This window comes from Chaetodon trifascialis, chromosome 1, assembly GCF_039877785.1.
Source record: "Chaetodon trifascialis isolate fChaTrf1 chromosome 1, fChaTrf1.hap1, whole genome shotgun sequence".
Taxonomy (NCBI): Eukaryota; Metazoa; Chordata; class Actinopteri; order Chaetodontiformes; family Chaetodontidae; genus Chaetodon; species Chaetodon trifascialis.
In genome coordinates, this window is record NC_092056.1 from 5,451,319 (window position 1) to 5,470,018 (window position 18,700).

The following is an 18,700-nucleotide window of genomic DNA, read 5'->3' on the forward strand; positions in this document are numbered from 1 at the left end:
TCTGTATGCTTGAAAGCTCCAGAGCATCTACTAAATGACCCTTTTGTTAAAACTGGTTTTACAATGACGGTTTCCAAGGTCAAAAAGCACAATATTTGTACATGCAATGCAAAAACTGTGTTCAGAAGAATAGCAACAACCAACTCGAGAGGCCAGTCGTGCAGGTCAGCACCTGTTGGCCTTTTAACCTCGCAGCATGGCAGTACATAGTCCATAAAAGCTAAATGGTAACACGGCTTTGTGAGGTCACCACCTGAAATGAGAAGGACACGGTCTGTGAGATGCAGTCCCTGTCAGGGTAGATCAGGTTCAAGTGTCAACTGAACATGGAAAATAATCTCTCTGAGGTAAAGAAACATGCACGGTTCAGGAGGTTGAGAAGGACCGGCTGAATTTATTTCAGCTCATCCCCTCACACTGTATCCACTCAGCAGGTGAGCAGCTCTCCCCAATGGAAGCCTTGGTAGTAATGGGGAATTTGGAGGAGTGTGCTCCAGGGAACAGTCTTATTGATCTGGAGCATCGTTATTGGACTTTAGTGCTGGAAATGAATAATCTGTATAAGAAAAGTCCTGGCATTCACAGTTTCAGCCCTGTCTCCTAGAAATTACATGTATTTACAACTAATCTGCAACAGCAAAGTACGTTTACTGTTAACATCATGAGGAAATATTGTTAATTAACGAACCTGGCAGGCTGCAAAAATGTTGATACGCAACGTATGTTCACTAATTTCCAACAAAATAGGCAATCCTGCAGTTTACTACCCACTCATAGTGATTAAAATCCAGCTTTTTTATGGCTATATTGAGGCACTGACAGCACTTGGTTAATGTTAGGGAAAGATCATGCTCTGTTTTAAGATATAAAGAGTCAGCAGTGACTTGAGATGTGATTTTTTATGAAGATTTAAACCAAATTAGGATCTCTGCCTAACCTTAAGTGCCTTTGTTGGCTAAACCTAACCTCAGTCTGGATGCAAACCCTAGATTCTGATAAATGTAGTGTTTCATTCACTCAAATAAACATTAACTCTGAATACAATCCAGGCACTGATTGCGTTTGTCAGCAAAACGTCAGTGTGAATGCAAATTAGTTGTATATAACGTAATATCTAACAGACAGGTTTCAGAGTTTTAATGGGGAAAGACACGTGGTAAAACCAAACTACTGCGGCAGATGTTGAGCTGTTGAAGCCATCGTGTAATTGTTTGGCTTTGGATGACTTTGACTGTTTGGAGTTGTACTAACATTTCCATTTTAGCATCATTTTTTACCTTTTAATGCATCTGCTAAATGAGCTGTTTTGGAGAAGGCTGAAGAGACCTAAGATAAAAAGTTCCATCTTTTTGATATGTGTCTGTGCTGACACCAGGGAGGAATGAATGCCTGTACAGCTCACGTTTTACCTGGAAAACAAAGCAGTTCCTGCTGTAGAAAATTAAATTAAACATTTCTAATTTGGAGAAGAAGAGTTGCTGTAACTATTTCTTGTGAACATTTCTTTTTGTATATACATTAAATAAGCAAGACTCAGGTTAATCTGTGGACGGTAGCCTCATTTTTTAATACTTAATGCACAGACATGAGTGTTATTGACCTCATTTAAACTCTTGGCAAGACAACAGTTAAGTGTGTTTCTCACAGGGCTGAACTATTCCTTAAATGCTACCAGCCAGTTGGCTTTAACAAAACTGTTTCAAAGTAATGATAAATAATCCTGAAGTTCTGAAATGAGGGCACTGATGAAGTTTCAGTCTCAGGTAGCGTGCCCTCGCTCTGACCTTTCGAGCTTGCTGTTGTTTCTTGTGTCCGCTTTTTGTGTTCGGGCATCATTAACCTGTCTGCAGTGGTTGCTGTGGTGACACTGCTGTGCACCATATGCTAATAAATAAAACCAAAAACAGAAAGCTGCAGGCTAGATGAGGAATACAGATGTATCCTTGTGCACTTGAGACCAGAGCACTTAGTCTCAGTGTTTAACTCCTCGCTCACATCAGGCAGAATCAGCAGCAGGAACGGAGACGTTGATATGCAGCCGTGTTTCATGCAGCAGTCTAATTGCGCTCTGGATTTGGTATCAACAAGTGTCAGAAGTGGTCTAAGGACACACCTCTACTTTCATATGAACCGGTTTTCAATCATATTTGAGTGGGGTTTGAGCCTGATTTGCAAGAACTCGATACCCATGCAGGTTTTTTCACGCCGAGCCTCGATAAAAGCAGCTTGGCTTCAGTTTTGTCTGCCATTCTGGACATACTGTAGCTTTGGAGATTTTCACGCCTGTCTCTATCACAGCCTGTGATTTACACACAGCCCTCGCTGCAATATGGTCTATGAGTCATTTCTGTTTGTATCCAAGTGATTCTATGGTCCGTATCAATTCTCCCAACACACTGCCAGACTGATTCACTGTGGTTAAATGAATCATTTCTCAGTTAAACCAATTCTTATTCCAGTCTTCTCTTTGAGACTCTGTGTGTGTGTGTGTGTGTGTGTGTGTGTGTGTGTGTGTGTGTGTGTGTGTGTGTGTGTGTGTGACACATATATTACTCACATTAAGGGGACATATATCTGTTTACAGAGTCCCATTGTGAGGATTCATCCTCCTGACATCCCTGTTGCATAAGATTTTTTAGTTGAAACTTGTAAAATCTATGTAATTTCCTCAAAAGTGATGGAAACAAGATTGTGTGTGTGTGTGTGTGTGCGTGTGTGTGTGTGCGTGTGTGTGTGTGTGTGGCCATGTATTATTCATATTGTGGGGACATAAATCTGTTTACACAGTCACATTGTGGGGACTCGCCTTCCTGGTGGGGACAAAATGCAAGTCCCCGTAATGTAAGTTAGGTTAGGGTTACGTTAAATTATATATACACGACTCTGTGTGTGTGTGTGTGTGTGTGTGTGTGTGTGTGTGTGTGTGGCCGTGTGGGTGGCTGTGTTATAGTTTGTGACTCATCTCTTCATTTTCACCTCATACGCTGTGAAACATGTCCATCTGCCCACCGCTTTGGATGAATCTAATTGTTTGCAAAGATAGTTGAGTGTTGTTCATAAACACTCATATTCAGCCTGTGGTTTATACTAATGAGTACGAGCGTATGGATCAAATTCTGACAATGAGGTCAAACTCACTCTGAATCGCTGCTGTGTCTCTCTTCTGTTTGTCATATTCCTCTTCATACTGTAAGCACAAAGAGCTCCATTTGTTTTTCTGAGTCAAATGAATTTCTGTGTGATCAGCGCTGCGTATTCCAAACCTCTTGAAACCATTTATCCAAGCTTGGCCATTGTTTAAAAGATGACACAACACCACCGTGTGGTTTTTTGCATTTTTACCCATTTTTCTCAATTTGGAACAAGCACTGTGGTCTTAGCTACTGCTAACTCCCACTCAGTGCAGGACGGGCCTGGTGGAACGCTTGGTATCTTCAGTTTTATTAAGTTGGATAGTTTTCATGGTTTCTCTTTCGTTGCTTCTCTCTCAGTTTCTTTTCCTCTGGTCTTTGCATACTTGGAGAGCAGTCTGAAGGGGGAATCCAGTGAATCAGAGGGCTTCTTTTTTTTCTTTTTTTTTCACAAAATTTATGATTTTTACTTTTCATCCTGGTGGCATTCACCACTTTCAAATATGGATGTTCTTTAATTAGCTGCAAGAATTAAATAATACAAGAACATAAAGGTACATGTGTAACTACATTTGCATTACTAATCTGTTTACGTTGTAGATGTACCCTCTGACTTCATGTGCCAGGTGCAGTCCACACAGCAAGATACACAGCAGCTTAGTTTTATTTTGCCTTGGGCTCTACGATCTGGCCTCAAATCTGCTGTGTCATTTAAATGGTTGTAGATTGATTCAATGCAAATTTACCATTAAAGCACAAAATCAACACAGGATTAAAAGAGTGAGTTTGACTCAGAATTGGCAATAATGCAGGAACCACCTTAAGGTCCTTATTTTTTCAGGGGATTATACCTTGATGGTGTATACTGCAAATTTGCAGCTCACAATATTACCGCAAACCAACTGACATACAGTGAACCTGGCACCGTCAGAGCCCCTGAGGGTCTGAGGCCCTGGGGCAGTTGCCCACTTTGTCTGGTTGGTAATACAGCCTTGGCAGAGCCTGAGAGAACTGAGTTCAAAGATTCGATTTTCCATTAACTTCCTCACCTCTTGAACGCACCTCCAAATCACACATGGAGATGCAATGTGTCTTCTCAGTCCATTCATTGGCTAACATCTGAAGCTCATTGCGGCCAGCAGAGGACATACAGTCCAGTATCGTATACTACTATTTCACAAACAATTTGAGCATAACTGTACAAAAGTATCTCTTCTAATGAGCTTTTAGCAAGCAGCTTCTTCTATTCAAACAAATATATAATATTTAGGTAGGACTACACCACTGGCAGCAGTAGCAGCACGGTTCAGAGGTGTGTATTTTGTTGTCAGCTTGCAACAACAATGTAATAATCATAAGTACGCTGCCTAAGACTCAAAGGACTTGCACTTTTAACTACACTTTATAGCTCTCATGCTGACTCATTCTGAAAGCTAAGTCCTAAATATAACATGTAGTCTTATGGTAGGAGATGTCAAATAACATGACAATCCCTGACCTTTCATGGGATCTTTCAGTGAAGAACATTAATATGTTGTTCTGAAGTCTTTGAATCATTATTAGAATCTTTGCTGGCTCTTTAGATCTGACACTTCAAAACGCTCTTGATGATTCTGCACCTGAGTGTCTGCAGGAGAATTATGGTTATTATCCAACAAAACATTTTAACCCATCATGACAGGCAAACTGCTCACACACAAGCTTGTAACGCCCACATTCAGACATGCACACTTCCACAGTGACTTAAAAACAATTCCACTTTGTGGCTTTTGCAAAGATAGACCCGTGCCAATCCCTGCTGGTGTGCATAAAACTGCAATCAGCAAATTTGGCACTTGAGACTCGCTGGTAACTGTTTTCGTCAGAACTGCATCATAAAATTGAGTTATGCAGAATTAACTGGCTGCTTTGTATGTTTATTTTTCCAAATTTCCTGTGTTAGGAATGAAGCAGCGCATTATTTATGTTTCCCGAGTTCAAATACCACACAGTCCCTGAAGTCATTATCTACTGAATGACACATGTACTGAATGACGCCAACCCTGACTGCATATGCAAGGAATTATCAGTTTATGATTGTAGTTCTCCTGATTTTATAGGCCGTGACTTTAAGATGGAAAGAGGTCACACCTCAGGTCTCGCTTGTATCATTAATGGTATATTTTTTTCCCTTTAAAGTATATATTCATGCTGCACACAACCTTGTATTTGTTTAAGAATTCCAGTGCATGTCTTCTTCAGTGGCTTCCCTTTACAATAACAAGAATCATTAGATAACTGAGAATATTATGCTACAAATGAACTCTATTAAAACAGACATCCATTCGGTTACTAGGGATTTATCTCACAGCTGCTGCCAATTTAACCTCAAAACTTCCTCTGTGCAAAGTCTCTGTAAAGGTCCCTTCAGTCGCTGTTATGCCTTTTATAGGAGTAATTGTGTAGTTAAATTATTGAAGTCACCGTTGGACACAGTACAAGGAGTGTTATGTTTCTGATCACTCAGGGGAAGATGAGTGACGCAGGACGACTCCGGCTGCAGCCAAGCTTCAAAATCTCTAAATAAAGAGACTTGTGGGGGAGTTTTCCTCTTAAGTGCCTGATATTTCATCCATAGCTTTGTCAATTGAGCGGTCTGTGTTTGTAAAATGTAGTTGTCTTAATAAATTTATCGAGCAGTATGCTGAGCACTCCTGCAGCCATCAACAAGCATTCTGTTTCCATTCACTTTTCTCCTCAGGAAGGTTTGGTGTGATATATTTCCTCTCTTACATGCAGAAAAACAACCAGTGTCACCCGCAGATAAAACTGCTGCTCTGCTGAAGTGCAGACTGGGATTTAATGAAAATGCAAATGAAATTAATTATTTTGTAATAATTGTAAGTAACGTGACTGGAGATATGATATAAATTATGAGTCATGCTTGGTAATTGGCTTTAAATTGCTCTTGTTTCTGGACTTGGAATATGAGCAAGTGATGGCATAACGTAATTGAAAGTACAAAAAATAAATCATATCATCCTAATTGAGATAAAGATTTCATGGGAGTTAAAGCAAAGTGTCATTTATCACAAGCAGAAAGAAGAAACACTGCTTGTCAGACTCATGTCAAAGCAATTCCTGCCTCAGCAACAGAAATATAAAGTAATTCTAGCACCACTCTAAAAGCACAATATATAAAGGTTTCATTAAGACGTTTTAGAGGTGTTTGTAGGTGGATTGTTACCATTTCATAGAGCCAGGCTAACTGTTCCCCTTGGTTTCCAGTCTTTGTGCTAAGCTAAGCTAACTGGCTGCAAATCTCAAACTTTCAGAGCAAACAAGAATATTCCCCTGAATGTTAAACTTTTGCTTTAATACTAAGCTAACTGCTGTAATTGGCTGTTTAAAGATTGAATCTTAAAGATCTTAAAGATTGATCTCATAAAGAATAAAATGTGCAATTGCGTGCTCAACTCAAGTCATTGCTCCTGAAGAGCATATAACTGAAGTCCAGTGGCTGTGTTTCATTCCAGTTTTATGCAGAGTGAATCATTTTTGGCATCTGAGGATTTGGCACTTGGAAATACAGTGCCACAAACAGAAATCTTAATTTTCTCTAATAATGTTGAACTCTGAATGCATTTAATTTCTTATTGGTCTCAACAGAATTAATGACGAAGCGCACTGTCCTAAATCCAGTTCTTTTGTGGCGCGAGGACAAGTTCACATGAGGTTCACTCCGGTGAAGTATTCGCTGTTCCTCAAAGATCAATCAAGCCACACATGTGCACGGACATGGTGCCAGTGCAAGTCCGTGCTTTGCTGTCCATTAGTCAGAACTGTCTCTATTTCACACAGTGAGTCAAAGGATATGAGCTAGCCTGTAAAGTAACAGCTGGAGCCTGTCAGTGGCCGTAGGGAAGAAGACCATGATTTGAAACAGACGAGAACTTGGAAACTTTCAGGCAAAAACACTCAATAGCAAGATTTCAAGCAAAAATCCAAATATCTGACATCTAGAAAAATGTCTGTGAATTGCGATATAAAATGCTCGTTTCATCTTTCGATTCATAAAAGACCTCAAAGGTTTGAGAGAAGTTTTAGATGAATGTTTTAAACCTTTCAGTTGAAGCAGACCACAGGACATCAAAAAATCAGGAGGGTCTTAAACAGAGTTGAAATAATGTCATGTCATTGTATTATGAGAATTACTATATTTCTCCACTATTTTATCTTTAACATATAAAATAATGTGGCTGGTGGCTGTTGTCTTTGATAACTTCATCATCAGTTGTCAAAAAAGGTCCACATGCTTATCTGATAATTTACTACATCAGGATTCAATGACATTCAAGATAATATATCAACATTTAAAATGAGAAGAAAAATATAATGAAATGAAGTGACTCTGGCATTTTATCTCACAAGGAGAACTTTCAAGGACACTTAATTACCAGTCGGAAACCATGTAAATTAATATGACACTGTGTTCAAATTAATGAGCAAAACAAAATGACATACCAAGAAACATCTTATTTTAATCCTGCACATCTCTCAGGGGCAGTAATTAATGTTTTGAAAAACAGACACACAGTTAAAGTTAATCTTGCAGTAAACATCCCTCCGGTGGAAATAGCTTATGAACGTCACTGAGGAAGAGATCGCAAGCAGATCCACATTAGCACATGAGGACAGAAGTTCACGAGAGGCTCCTGCACAGGAGAGCCACAGCAAAAAGAACACAGCATTACACAATTTAAAAAAGTGAATTACCAGCCATTCTGAAATGTCTTTTTTTGTAATGACTCGGACGCTGAGTGTGCCGGCAAATGGATTTGTTCTTGGGCCATTATCTCAGACTGAAATGAAATAACTCCATTGGAGTGGGGGCCAGACTGTGTGCCCGGGCTGCTGGAGCAGAAGATAGACACAAGGAAAGGAAGAAAATAATAAATGTGGATGGAATAAATTTGGCTAAAGTAAATATAACACAAACAGCCATAACCACTGTGAAATATAAGCTATTACAGTAATTAAAAACTTTATGGAAATATATATTCAAAGTATTCTGTGTACAAATATGACCAGCAAAAAACATTAAGCAATCTGAAGGTTCATTATTATATGTATGTACATTTCCATTTTCAGTCCAAATCAGAGTTCGTTTCATCAAATATGAGAGTCTACAGCCATGCGAGCACCTCTGTGAGGCTGGATGCAGCTACAGCGATGCTTTGAGCTAAATATTAGCTCAATGCTAACTAACGTTTGTGAATTAGCACTAAACGCAGAGTACAGCTGAGGCTGATGTCATTAGCTCTGAAGGTATTTTGGTCATAAACCCAAAGTGTTGGACAAATTTTGATGATGATAGAGGTCAAACTCGGATTCATCCTCAGATTACAGTGCATGTCTGAGCAAAATCTCATTAGAAATCATCTAATAGTTAGGTCCTGGACCGACTAGCAGACATGCCATCAGTCACTGTCTATGCTGAGCTACTGCACAGAGGAAGCAAACCTACATATGCAGGACGGCTCCCAGATCTGTTATGCTGGATCTTCTACGTCATGGGCAGTAAACCAGGTTTGAAGTTAAACTACTTGTTATATTCCTGCAAACACCCTACAGCATCCCAGGAGCCACAGAGCCAGCATGCTTAAAACAGCACATTTGTTGAAGAGCACATGCTGCGCCAAAGTGCTGTTCTAGTTAGCAGAGCAGGATGATGGACTGTAGGTGCTTTGCAGCATATCATGTTGTGGACATTGGTAAAACTGTCTGAGACATCCACCCACATCTGCATGGCTGGATAGAGCTTAAGATCTGGAAAAATAAAAATAAAAAAAAAACATCCAGCACATCTGTTCATGTGGGAATAAGGTATATGATCTGTTCTGCATACAGTTACAAGAGCCTGGTCTGAAGGCTGGAAAGGGTCCAGGAACTCTGTTAGCTACACTGACATAAAAGACTAACACTACGGCAACAGGATGGCCAACATTCATCACAGCTGTTAGAGGAGAGAACCTCACACTCACGCATTAGCTCTCTCAGAGCAGAGAGACACAAAAAATGATAGGAGAGTCGACTTTACAGATACAAAGGACATTTGGCTTGCTTTACAGATACAGAGTCTGAGGCTCCTCAGACAAGGCCATGCATCTTCTGGCTGCACTGGCTGTCTCCCTGCTGTATTATCTAAATCCTCCTTGGCCCGCAATCTGTCGAGAAACACAATAGATTCGCTGACTGGAAGAAACAACTGATAATGAAAAAGGATAAGAATGGAAATTTGAATTTCTCTTTTGTTGTATTTTACAAGGTCTGAGTCGCTGCACAAACAGACTCTTAAAAGTCCACATGATGTCACTGCCACCGTTCTGTAGTCGCTGGGTACGCTGGGTCATCACTTCCTTGGCTTGGGGCTGTACAGCAGACTGCCAGAGGGTTTTTGGGAGAGCGTTACAAAATTACGGTGTCTGGATATAATTTGAGGCCAGCTGTGACATAAGGGCTCAAAGCAAGCGCTGTTCTAAGAAGTGCGGCCAAAAACATTTTCATAGGAGTTACGGCCGATTGAGTAAGAGTGGGTGAGTGTGGCAGAAATTTCAGCAGACAATAAACAAACCTCTCACGGTGCTGGCATGAGTCAATAAATTCTCAATTTAAAACGCATTTTAACACATTTTTTTACTTCAAATTTAATTCTCATGATTGTAATACTTTAATATGATAGATCATAGCAAATGAAATCCGACCATTATCGATTGTTGGAAGAAATACGTGCGACAGTAAAAAATTGTTTACTTATGATAAATAAGAAAATAAGTATTTTCCTCAGACTGCAATGTGTATGCTCAATGTTTTTTAAGTGTGCCACAATGCTATGACAGTGATTCTGGAGATAAACATAAAAATAATCATCTTTTAGTTCAGTTTAACAATGTTTGATTAGTTATGATTGAGTTGCAAATCCAACAGCTTCTTCAAACAGACTGATGTGATCGGGGTGGGGCTTGTGGACAGGCAAGCCAGGCAGTTGCTTGGAGCCCCCGGCCACTTATTTATAACAACCATTATTGACAGGCCTGGGCTTTCAGGGACCTCTGCTGGTCCCTGGACCTCACTTTGAGAACCACTAATCTATTTTTTCAGTATTCATCTCAAATGTTCCAGAAATTGTGCATTTATGTGTGCAAAAAACAAATTTTTGTGGTGTGCATGGGTGGGGCGGGGGCCGCAGGGATTTTTTTGCTTGGAGCCCCAAGGGACCCTAGGAACGCCACTGGATGTGAGTCATCAGAATCTATATTTCATGTACAATCACATACTCTATAACAGCCAGCTACCATCTGTTTTACTAGATCATCTTTAACCAGAATCGTGTCATCCAGCGTGTATGCAAATGTAGTTTTCCTCAGCTGTGTCCTCCCCAGCTGACCTCTGACCTGAGAAGGGGAAAATGGCCGAGCTGGAAAACGCAATGCAGCTCGTCATCGTTGGCACTGTGATAAATATCCCCTTTGTGAAGCTTATAATGCCAAAGTTTTGTCAGAAAGGTGTTGATTCAACTCTGATTCAACTTTTGGAGACAGTTTATCACAACTGTCCCAAAAATTCTCCCACCGTTGAGTCAAGATCAACAGAAAGATCATTTACTGCAGGGCCATTGTGTCCAATTGGATTACACTGCACAAATGTGGACTTTGTTATGTTCATTTCTTGCACAGTGACAGCTCCATCATGTAATTTCTGCAGTTTTCTTGCCATTTTCCAAGCCTGCCAGTTCAAGTCAACTTTATTTATATAACCCAATATCAGAAATCCCATATTTGACTCAAGTGCAGGGAAAGAAATGGAAGAGACTTCAAGGAGAGCATTGGAGAAGGATTCCAGAACGGACACATATGCAGTAAGTTATAATCACGCCTGTCATGTCAGACTCTGTCATTGTCTGTCTGACCAGCATTACTCCACAGTCGGTTCCCAGCACTCCCCTGTCGCCTGATCATTACCTGCCAGCACACCTGTCCCACAGCCCCCGTAATCAGGCAGGTAGTACATACACACCTGCGCACAAACACTAGCCCTTTGCATGATTGCTCAGTGTAGCTTTATTGTGTTTCAGCCATATTTTCCTATTCTGCTCGTCTGTTTCTAAGTTTTCATCTCTGGCTCTTTTATCCTCCTGCCTGCTCCCATTAGGTCTTGTTTGCCTTTGCTGACTGTCAACGTCTGTCCTGAAAATAGACCAAATAAACTGCACTTTCATTTCACCTGCTCTGCCTTCCTGTTTCTCTTTGAGACAGGCTACACTTTACCAGAAGTGTGGCAATAAGTGGAACCACTAATAATCATGTTCTTAAATATCTTAAGTATTCAGGAACAAGGTTTCCAATCATATGATACAGTTCAGGGCAGAAGCCAGTCACAGAAATGTAGAATGAACCTTTTCTGCAATCACAGGATGAACTCTTTGAAACTGAATCCCTGAGTCAAGCCCAGTTTGGGAAGCGGAGGTTTGCCAAACTGGAATCTAATCCCAGCCTGGTCAATTTAGCTCAAAGTTGGACGCACTTTTATCACAAATTAGGTTGTTAAATGCTGGTATTGCATTGTTTAATTCAAATTGTGTCCAATATCCAGACTGAGGGGATAAAAACAGACGCCTCAGCAGCTCACAGAGCAGTGCTGGTGAGAGAAAGAACATGTCTGGATTGTATTTTGTGTTCCAGCTTTAGTGCAATAACAGGGAGGTTACCAACAACTCCTTTTTAATGAGACTGTTCGGCGTGAGTAGGTGGAGTTCTTCTCAACTTCAAAATGATTTAATGTAAATGTAAGTGTGCCGCAAAAGACAAAACCGAGTGACACACCCTAAACCCATAACATGACTTCATTTTCCACTTCATTTTCCATTGAAAATTCTCTCTGCAGAGTAATGTTGCAGAGCAGCCACTGCTATGCTTCTCCAGGCTGTTACTCTGGTCTCTTCCCTTTAAGTGGAGTTAATGCTGCAGGTTTATTAAAAAACTGCACACATGTGCCGATGCATCTTATTACTGCTGGAGTAGATAAGATAAAATTTGTAATTGTGAATTCTTCAGAAACTTGGGAGCAACAGTGACACTGAGGCAAAGACACGGTGACTGACATCAAATCATGTTCTTTCAATTTCTCAGTGTTATTATCGAGGTGAGATACAGACACGATGAGCAGTGAAGCATTTCTCCGCATCATAAATCAGACTGATGCACATTGCAGACCCCGGTTTATGTAAGGCTTATGTAACACTCACTCTCTGGTTTTGTATCACAACAGGATATTTCATAAATAAACTGCAGATATAAACCAGCTTTTTACGACGGGTTTACCACTTAAAACTTGCTCTGCTCAGGCTTAATTTATGCAGGTCAGAACCCTGAATAATCACTCGTGCAGTGGAAAAATGAGAGCAGGATTCCTCAGAGGTACAGTAGGTGATGGTGTAACGTCTGCTGTTTCCACTGGAAAGATATGCACACATTGAGTGGAATTGTGGGTTTAGCCAATTAGATCACTCTTAACATGCTAGTTCTTGAGATATAAGATCACGATTATTCTTCCCTTTGGGCATTGCCTTTGTGACTACGGCAGCTTAAGCTCACTGGAAAAAGTGCTATCATTACATTTGAATGGCATTTGTTGGATCAATGTATTAAAACTTCTACTTTAAACACTGCTGGTGTACTGTTTCAGTACTGGAAGATATTTCACAGCATGTCTTTTATCCCCCAAGTAAGTGCAGTTGTAATCAGTGTGGAATACAGTACTCAACAGGTGACCATTGCATGTATTTTTATTTCCTTTGAACTAATCTGGACTTGTAATTTGATGCCAACAGGCGACGAAAAAAAACAGGTGGTCGCTATGTTTTTATGCCTCCTGAACTCAAACAGTAGTCTTTGTAATGTCACCTACACTGGCTAGACATGCTTTATTTCTGCTGTTGGATACTGACTTTTACACTTTATCCTATTGCTAAATAAAACGCTGAACAATCGTAGATAAAACGGGCATAAAATCTTTTAAATCCAGTTCACGTTTTATTCTTGGATATGTTTAAACAGGGATAAAGTGGACATTAAAGTGGACAAAAGTCAGGTTTAGCTCTACTTTACAGAGTGATACTTCTAACAGTAAAGGACTGATGTAGCCTGCTTTGCACTTACTTGCAATCACTTTATAGGCAGTGCAGGGAGAAGAATTTGGATACTTTACTGAAGCACAAATGGCAATACCACACGGAAAAACACTCCGTTACAAGTCCTGCATTCAAATTTTTATGTAAACATGAGTCCAATAAGCAAAATGCAGCAGAATGACTCCTATCAGAGGAATATATTATGACACATTGTAATACTGGATCATTATCCTTGATGCACAAAACCTGCGGCATGTAAATGTTGTATCGGGTTGAGGTGGAACAAATTTTAACTACTTTATATATAGTGGTGGGCAGTCTAATCTGGAACAACACATCTAATTTGCATGTTTTGTATGTAAAGTATTCATCTGTTGTTCATCATTTTTAAGTCTTTATATTTCATTGTGTCTCATCTACTGGAGCCCACGCTGAGCTTTTGCTTGTAGCATCATTATACATTGACTACACTATAATGTGAGAACATATATGCAGAACTGCCCATTTCAGAATAAAACATATATAGTGATGCATTAATGTGTGAGCATCACTTTAATGTTTGCAAATGCAAGAGCTGATTTCACCTGATTACTGAGTATCTTACAGTAATCTATATTAATACATTATACTTTATAAATTGATAATATTGTGGACTAATAATCTGGATCTGCAAAGTAACTAGAAAGTAAAGCTGTCAAATAGTAGAGAATCAAACATTATTTCCCTCTTACATGTAGTGGACTGAAAGTATAAAGTAATGCAAAATGGAAATACTCAAGCAAAACACAAGTACCTCAAAATTATACTTGAGTAATAGTTTACATTCCAACACTGGATTCAAGTTTTACGTATGTGGTCTTATTTCTCAGTAGCCTAATAACTTTATTAACCCTCAACGCCAACTTGTCACGGCTCTGTGAATTAACACAAACTGGGTCTTTCCTGGTCTGAGCGAGGCTCTAACAGCTTGGCCCCTCTGGCAGCCTCCTCCAGACTGAATGCAGCCTTTTAAGTGACGGAGGGGCTGTAATTTGAGAGTAGCACCGTGGTATTATTAGCCAAAAGCCGACGCGCGGCACTTGAGACATCCAGATGTTGCGTTTGAGGCACCAAGCGAAGTCGGGTTTACTGCTCTTTCCACGCTGAAACCAACTTTCATACATTGCTTTCCTGCTCAGGACAGCGATGGATGCTGACAAGCTCGACTAAAGGAAGACAAGTGGGGCTGTTAAAAAGCATTTTCACGCCACTTTTATCTGTTTGGACAAAGAGGATATTGAGGAGGACGTGAACGCTGCGGCAAAGCCTCCACTAACTGCGCAGTTTGGCCGCTTTAACCTGATTGAAATGTTTGTGTTTCTACGCCGGATCGGAATTAAGTAGTCCATCAGTCACTTTCAGAGATACCGATTAAAAATCTATCATTTCCTAATCCTCTGTGTATTTTGGGACAAGTGGAGCATCATGGCTATTCTTCACTTTCTCCTGTGTGCCGGGATGTTGTCAACGTGTGGAGCTTTTTTCAAGGGACCGTTACATCCGGAGATGTCCAACGGTACTTTTCATCATTATTTCGTGCCGGACGGTGACTACGAGGAAAACGACGACCCGGAGAAATGCCAGATGCTCTTCAAAATGACCGACGAGCGAAAGTGCGGTCTCGACGAGGACCAGGACGCCGTCATAAAGGACGATTTCACCATCATCAAGAGGCAGATCGAGGACTCGGCCAGGGTGCTGGAGGGGATCGGGAAAAGCATCTCGTACGACCTGGACGGAGAGGACAGCTACGGGAAATACTTGCGGAGGGAGACGGCTCAGATAAGCGAGGCGTTTACAAACTCGGAGAAATCTCTGCTGGAGCTGGAGGTGAAATTCAAGCAGAGCCAGGAGAGCGAGCTGAAGGAGGAGCACCGGCTCAGCGACGACTTTCTGAACATGGTCGTGCACACGCGGGACGTCCTGAAGGAGACACTGGACATATCCCTGGGACTGAAGGACAAGCACGAGCTCCTGTCCCTGATCATCCGCAGCCACGGCACGAGACTGAGCCGACTGAAGAACGAATACATGAAGTTCTGAGAGAAAGTAGTTCCTACCCGTCCTATCACAGTACTATTTTTATTTTTATTTTTATTTTTATTTTTGTGGTGGAGTGTGAGGCAAAGTTGAGCAGTCATATCAGGGATAAAACCAGCTTCAATTGAATCATGAAAAAACAAAACAACACATTTTCTCCTTTAACTCTAGAGTAGTGGCTCCCAGCGACGGGGTCGTGACCCCTCCAGTGGGTCAAAAGATATCTCTGAGGTCACAAGGTGATTAATGGGATAGGAAAGAAGATTGTACATATATATTTGTCTTTTTCACTTTTATTTGTGCAATTCTGGACAGTTCACCTCTTATTGTAGCTGAAAATGAATGAAATTAAACAATGGAAGTGAAATCTGGCCCATTTGCTCACAATTCATAGACATATGAGACGTAACCACCGCTTTGGAGGCAGCCATGCAGAGAGTCTTGGGTTGATATACTCAGGTTTTGTCATCTGTCTCCAAAGTTAGATTACCAAACAGGCAAAAAAGGCAACTACCCCAAGGCCCCAGACCCCCAGGGGCCCCCCAAAAAGCCCAACATTCACTGCACCAGTTGTGTCTTGCTAATTTTGTTAGTTGTAAATTATGTGGCAAATTTAAACTACTGAAGTACAATATCAACTATGACGGGTCCTACGTTATTACCCAATCTCATGACATAGTTTATATTGTACTCAGTTCCAAAAAAATGTAATGTGAGAAACACATTTATAGATACAGTTGCTATTATAAAAACTACAATTCAAATCCAGGTTATATAAAAACCTGGGCATATAAAACTATTGCTAAGTGCCACTCATGGCGAGTAAGAAAATGTGTTGTTCTGACCTTTAGAAAAGTCTGTTGGACTGTATCTGACATGAACAATGTTATTTTTTTTTATAGAAAGAGCACAAAGGGTGGGCAATGTGAATAACAGCCTTTTTCACAGTACATGAAACTTTATATGACAATATTTTGATAAGTTTTCTGGAGAAAATCCAACTGAGAAACTGTTAATGGGTAAGATAACCAGAGAGGAATGTCTGCTTTTGGCCGATCCAGCAAATTGAAAGTACCTCATCATATTGATGGAAAAGTTCATATAAAAATCCAATATTGCCATAAAGCGTTCCTGCTAAGTGATTTGCAGTTCACCTAGAGATATGAAAGATAGCTACCGCAGTGTAAACGATATGGCTCTCAAGGCAAATATATCATCATCTGACTGCGTAAACTGTCATATTGCCCACTTCTAGAAACACACAATAGTGATCTGTACAGCTAAATACAAATTACAGTAATATTTTCAATAAATAATGTATGGCCTTAATGTCAGTGAAACATTATCTGCCAATCAGTAAACCAAAGCTTCCTCTTTTCTTGGTCATTTTTGGTTGTTATTGCTTTGAATTTACCTGTAATGAGTCACAGGTTTGTGTGTGTGTGTCTCTGTGTGTAAAACAACGGCTTCCAACATGAGTCAGCCAATCAAAACAAGTGAGAACAGGAACTATCAGCTTTTAAAACACAAGTACTGTCATCAGATGAAGGGTTTTCCAAAACTCACTGTGAGCAAGATAAAAAGGATTAAGTACAATTGTTGACATGTTGGAGATCTTATGTTCACTGGTGAATGCTCTGTGTTTGGTCGAATAAAGGAGTTTTGGAAAACTCTCCATATAGCAGTGAAGCAGTAGACAAGGTGCGCTTCGTGTATTTGGTTGAAAGCTCCTAACATGAGCAGCGTTATTGTTGCCCTTCTCTGACACTCCAGATGAATGTTTCTAAGAATATCAAAAAATGTTTACATATTATGAACACCTATCTGTTGTATTTTTTTCTTTACAGGCTAGCACACTTTGCACAATTCTTTACTACGGTGCTAAAGGTTGTGACATGGTTTAAATGCAAGGCCTTCACTGTGCTGTTTTGCACAGGCAGTATACTCTTGTAAAATGTACAGTGTATTATTAGAGGTAAGTAAATACTGTGAGTGCCAATATCTTTATTACAGAACACATTAATATGTATTCATTGTTTATATAAAGTTTTGAAATAGAGCAGCATATATCTATTCTTGTTTACCTTTAAGATATGTGGCGAGATGTGATACTTTGACGGATAAGACTGCAGGCAGCACTCGTGGACTTCAGTGTCAAACATCAAACTGTGTGACAACATTCTTGGTGGATTGAGTTGTGTCTTCTCAAATAAAGAGTTTGTGTTTGAAAATACAGTTTTGTTGTGAGAACATTGTTTTTTATGGCAAAAAATCTCAATTTTATGAGATATTCCTTTGAAACATGGTATGAGTTCAAACAAGGTCAAAGCATTCGTCTTTTCCACTCTTACTGGCCTCTTCTAGTAGTTAATAATGTAAAAGTGGGAATAAACCAGTCCTTATTTTGCTGTGAATTACATTAAGCTGCATCCAGGAGGTCCCCAGGTTTTGTATTTAGCAGACCCCACAATGTGGCACTAACACTATAATCATTAGGATGGCGTACTGTATTCCTCTCGGTATTCGTTTTATAAGGGTTTGAGGTCTGCTGGTAATTATACACACAGGCAGTGCCCCCCTATGAGTGCTTTGAAGGAAGAAGCTGGTTGTTGGTATTTATGAGGAACAGAGATGTAAAGAAGTCGTGTTGATGGTATTTTGAGTGGTGCGGTCGGCCTCTCAAACAACCTGTTTTTCCTCTATTTTGGTCCACTCTGCTGATTTCTTTTTCTTTTTAAGTTCCCGAATAAGGTTGAGTAAGCAGTTTGAAGCAAAGGCATTCAAATGTCACCAGTATCCACAAGTACATATTCAAAAGTGCCAACTGATATAAATTATGTAACATTGCAAAGACATTTTCACTTGTGGTTACACTCAGACAATAGAATCTTTGAGCACTGATTACACTTGTGATGAGGCAACATACAGTACATGCAGAACCAAAACCTTTGGCCTGCATTGAATGTTTCCATGAAAGGAGAAAGCCCCTGGTTTTCTCATTTATGTAAACAGATTACTGGCATCATCCTGAGGAAAAAACTTATACGTGACATGCATCTTGAATGGTGGAGCTATCATTGTTAGTGGAAATTTACTGTTCTACATCATATTTTATATTGCATTTTATTTTGTGATTTTAAATCCAGTGTTGCATAACATTAACAACCTTCAACTCAAGATAACCTTTGGTTTATTTGAGATATGGTAAAACTTTTCAGTGAATTGTTTGTGCAAAGTGTCATTTACAGGCTGACACAAAGTGCATTCCATGATACAACTATCAATCTTACTGTTGTTGTTGTTAATTTACACGTATGCACTG

At 40.0% G+C, this 18,700-nt stretch overlaps 1 protein-coding gene across 1 annotated transcript; it reads left to right on the forward strand.

Annotated features, from left to right (window-relative positions):
- Window positions 1–14,382: 14,382 nt before the first annotated feature.
- On the forward strand, window positions 14,383–17,599 carry fibinb (fin bud initiation factor b). The gene has a single exon (XM_070958867.1). The coding sequence runs from the start codon at window positions 14,764–14,766 to the stop codon at window positions 15,379–15,381; it is 618 nt and encodes a 205-aa protein (XP_070814968.1). The 5' UTR covers window positions 14,383–14,763; the 3' UTR covers window positions 15,382–17,599.
- The last annotated feature ends 1,101 nt before the right edge of the window (window positions 17,600–18,700 follow it).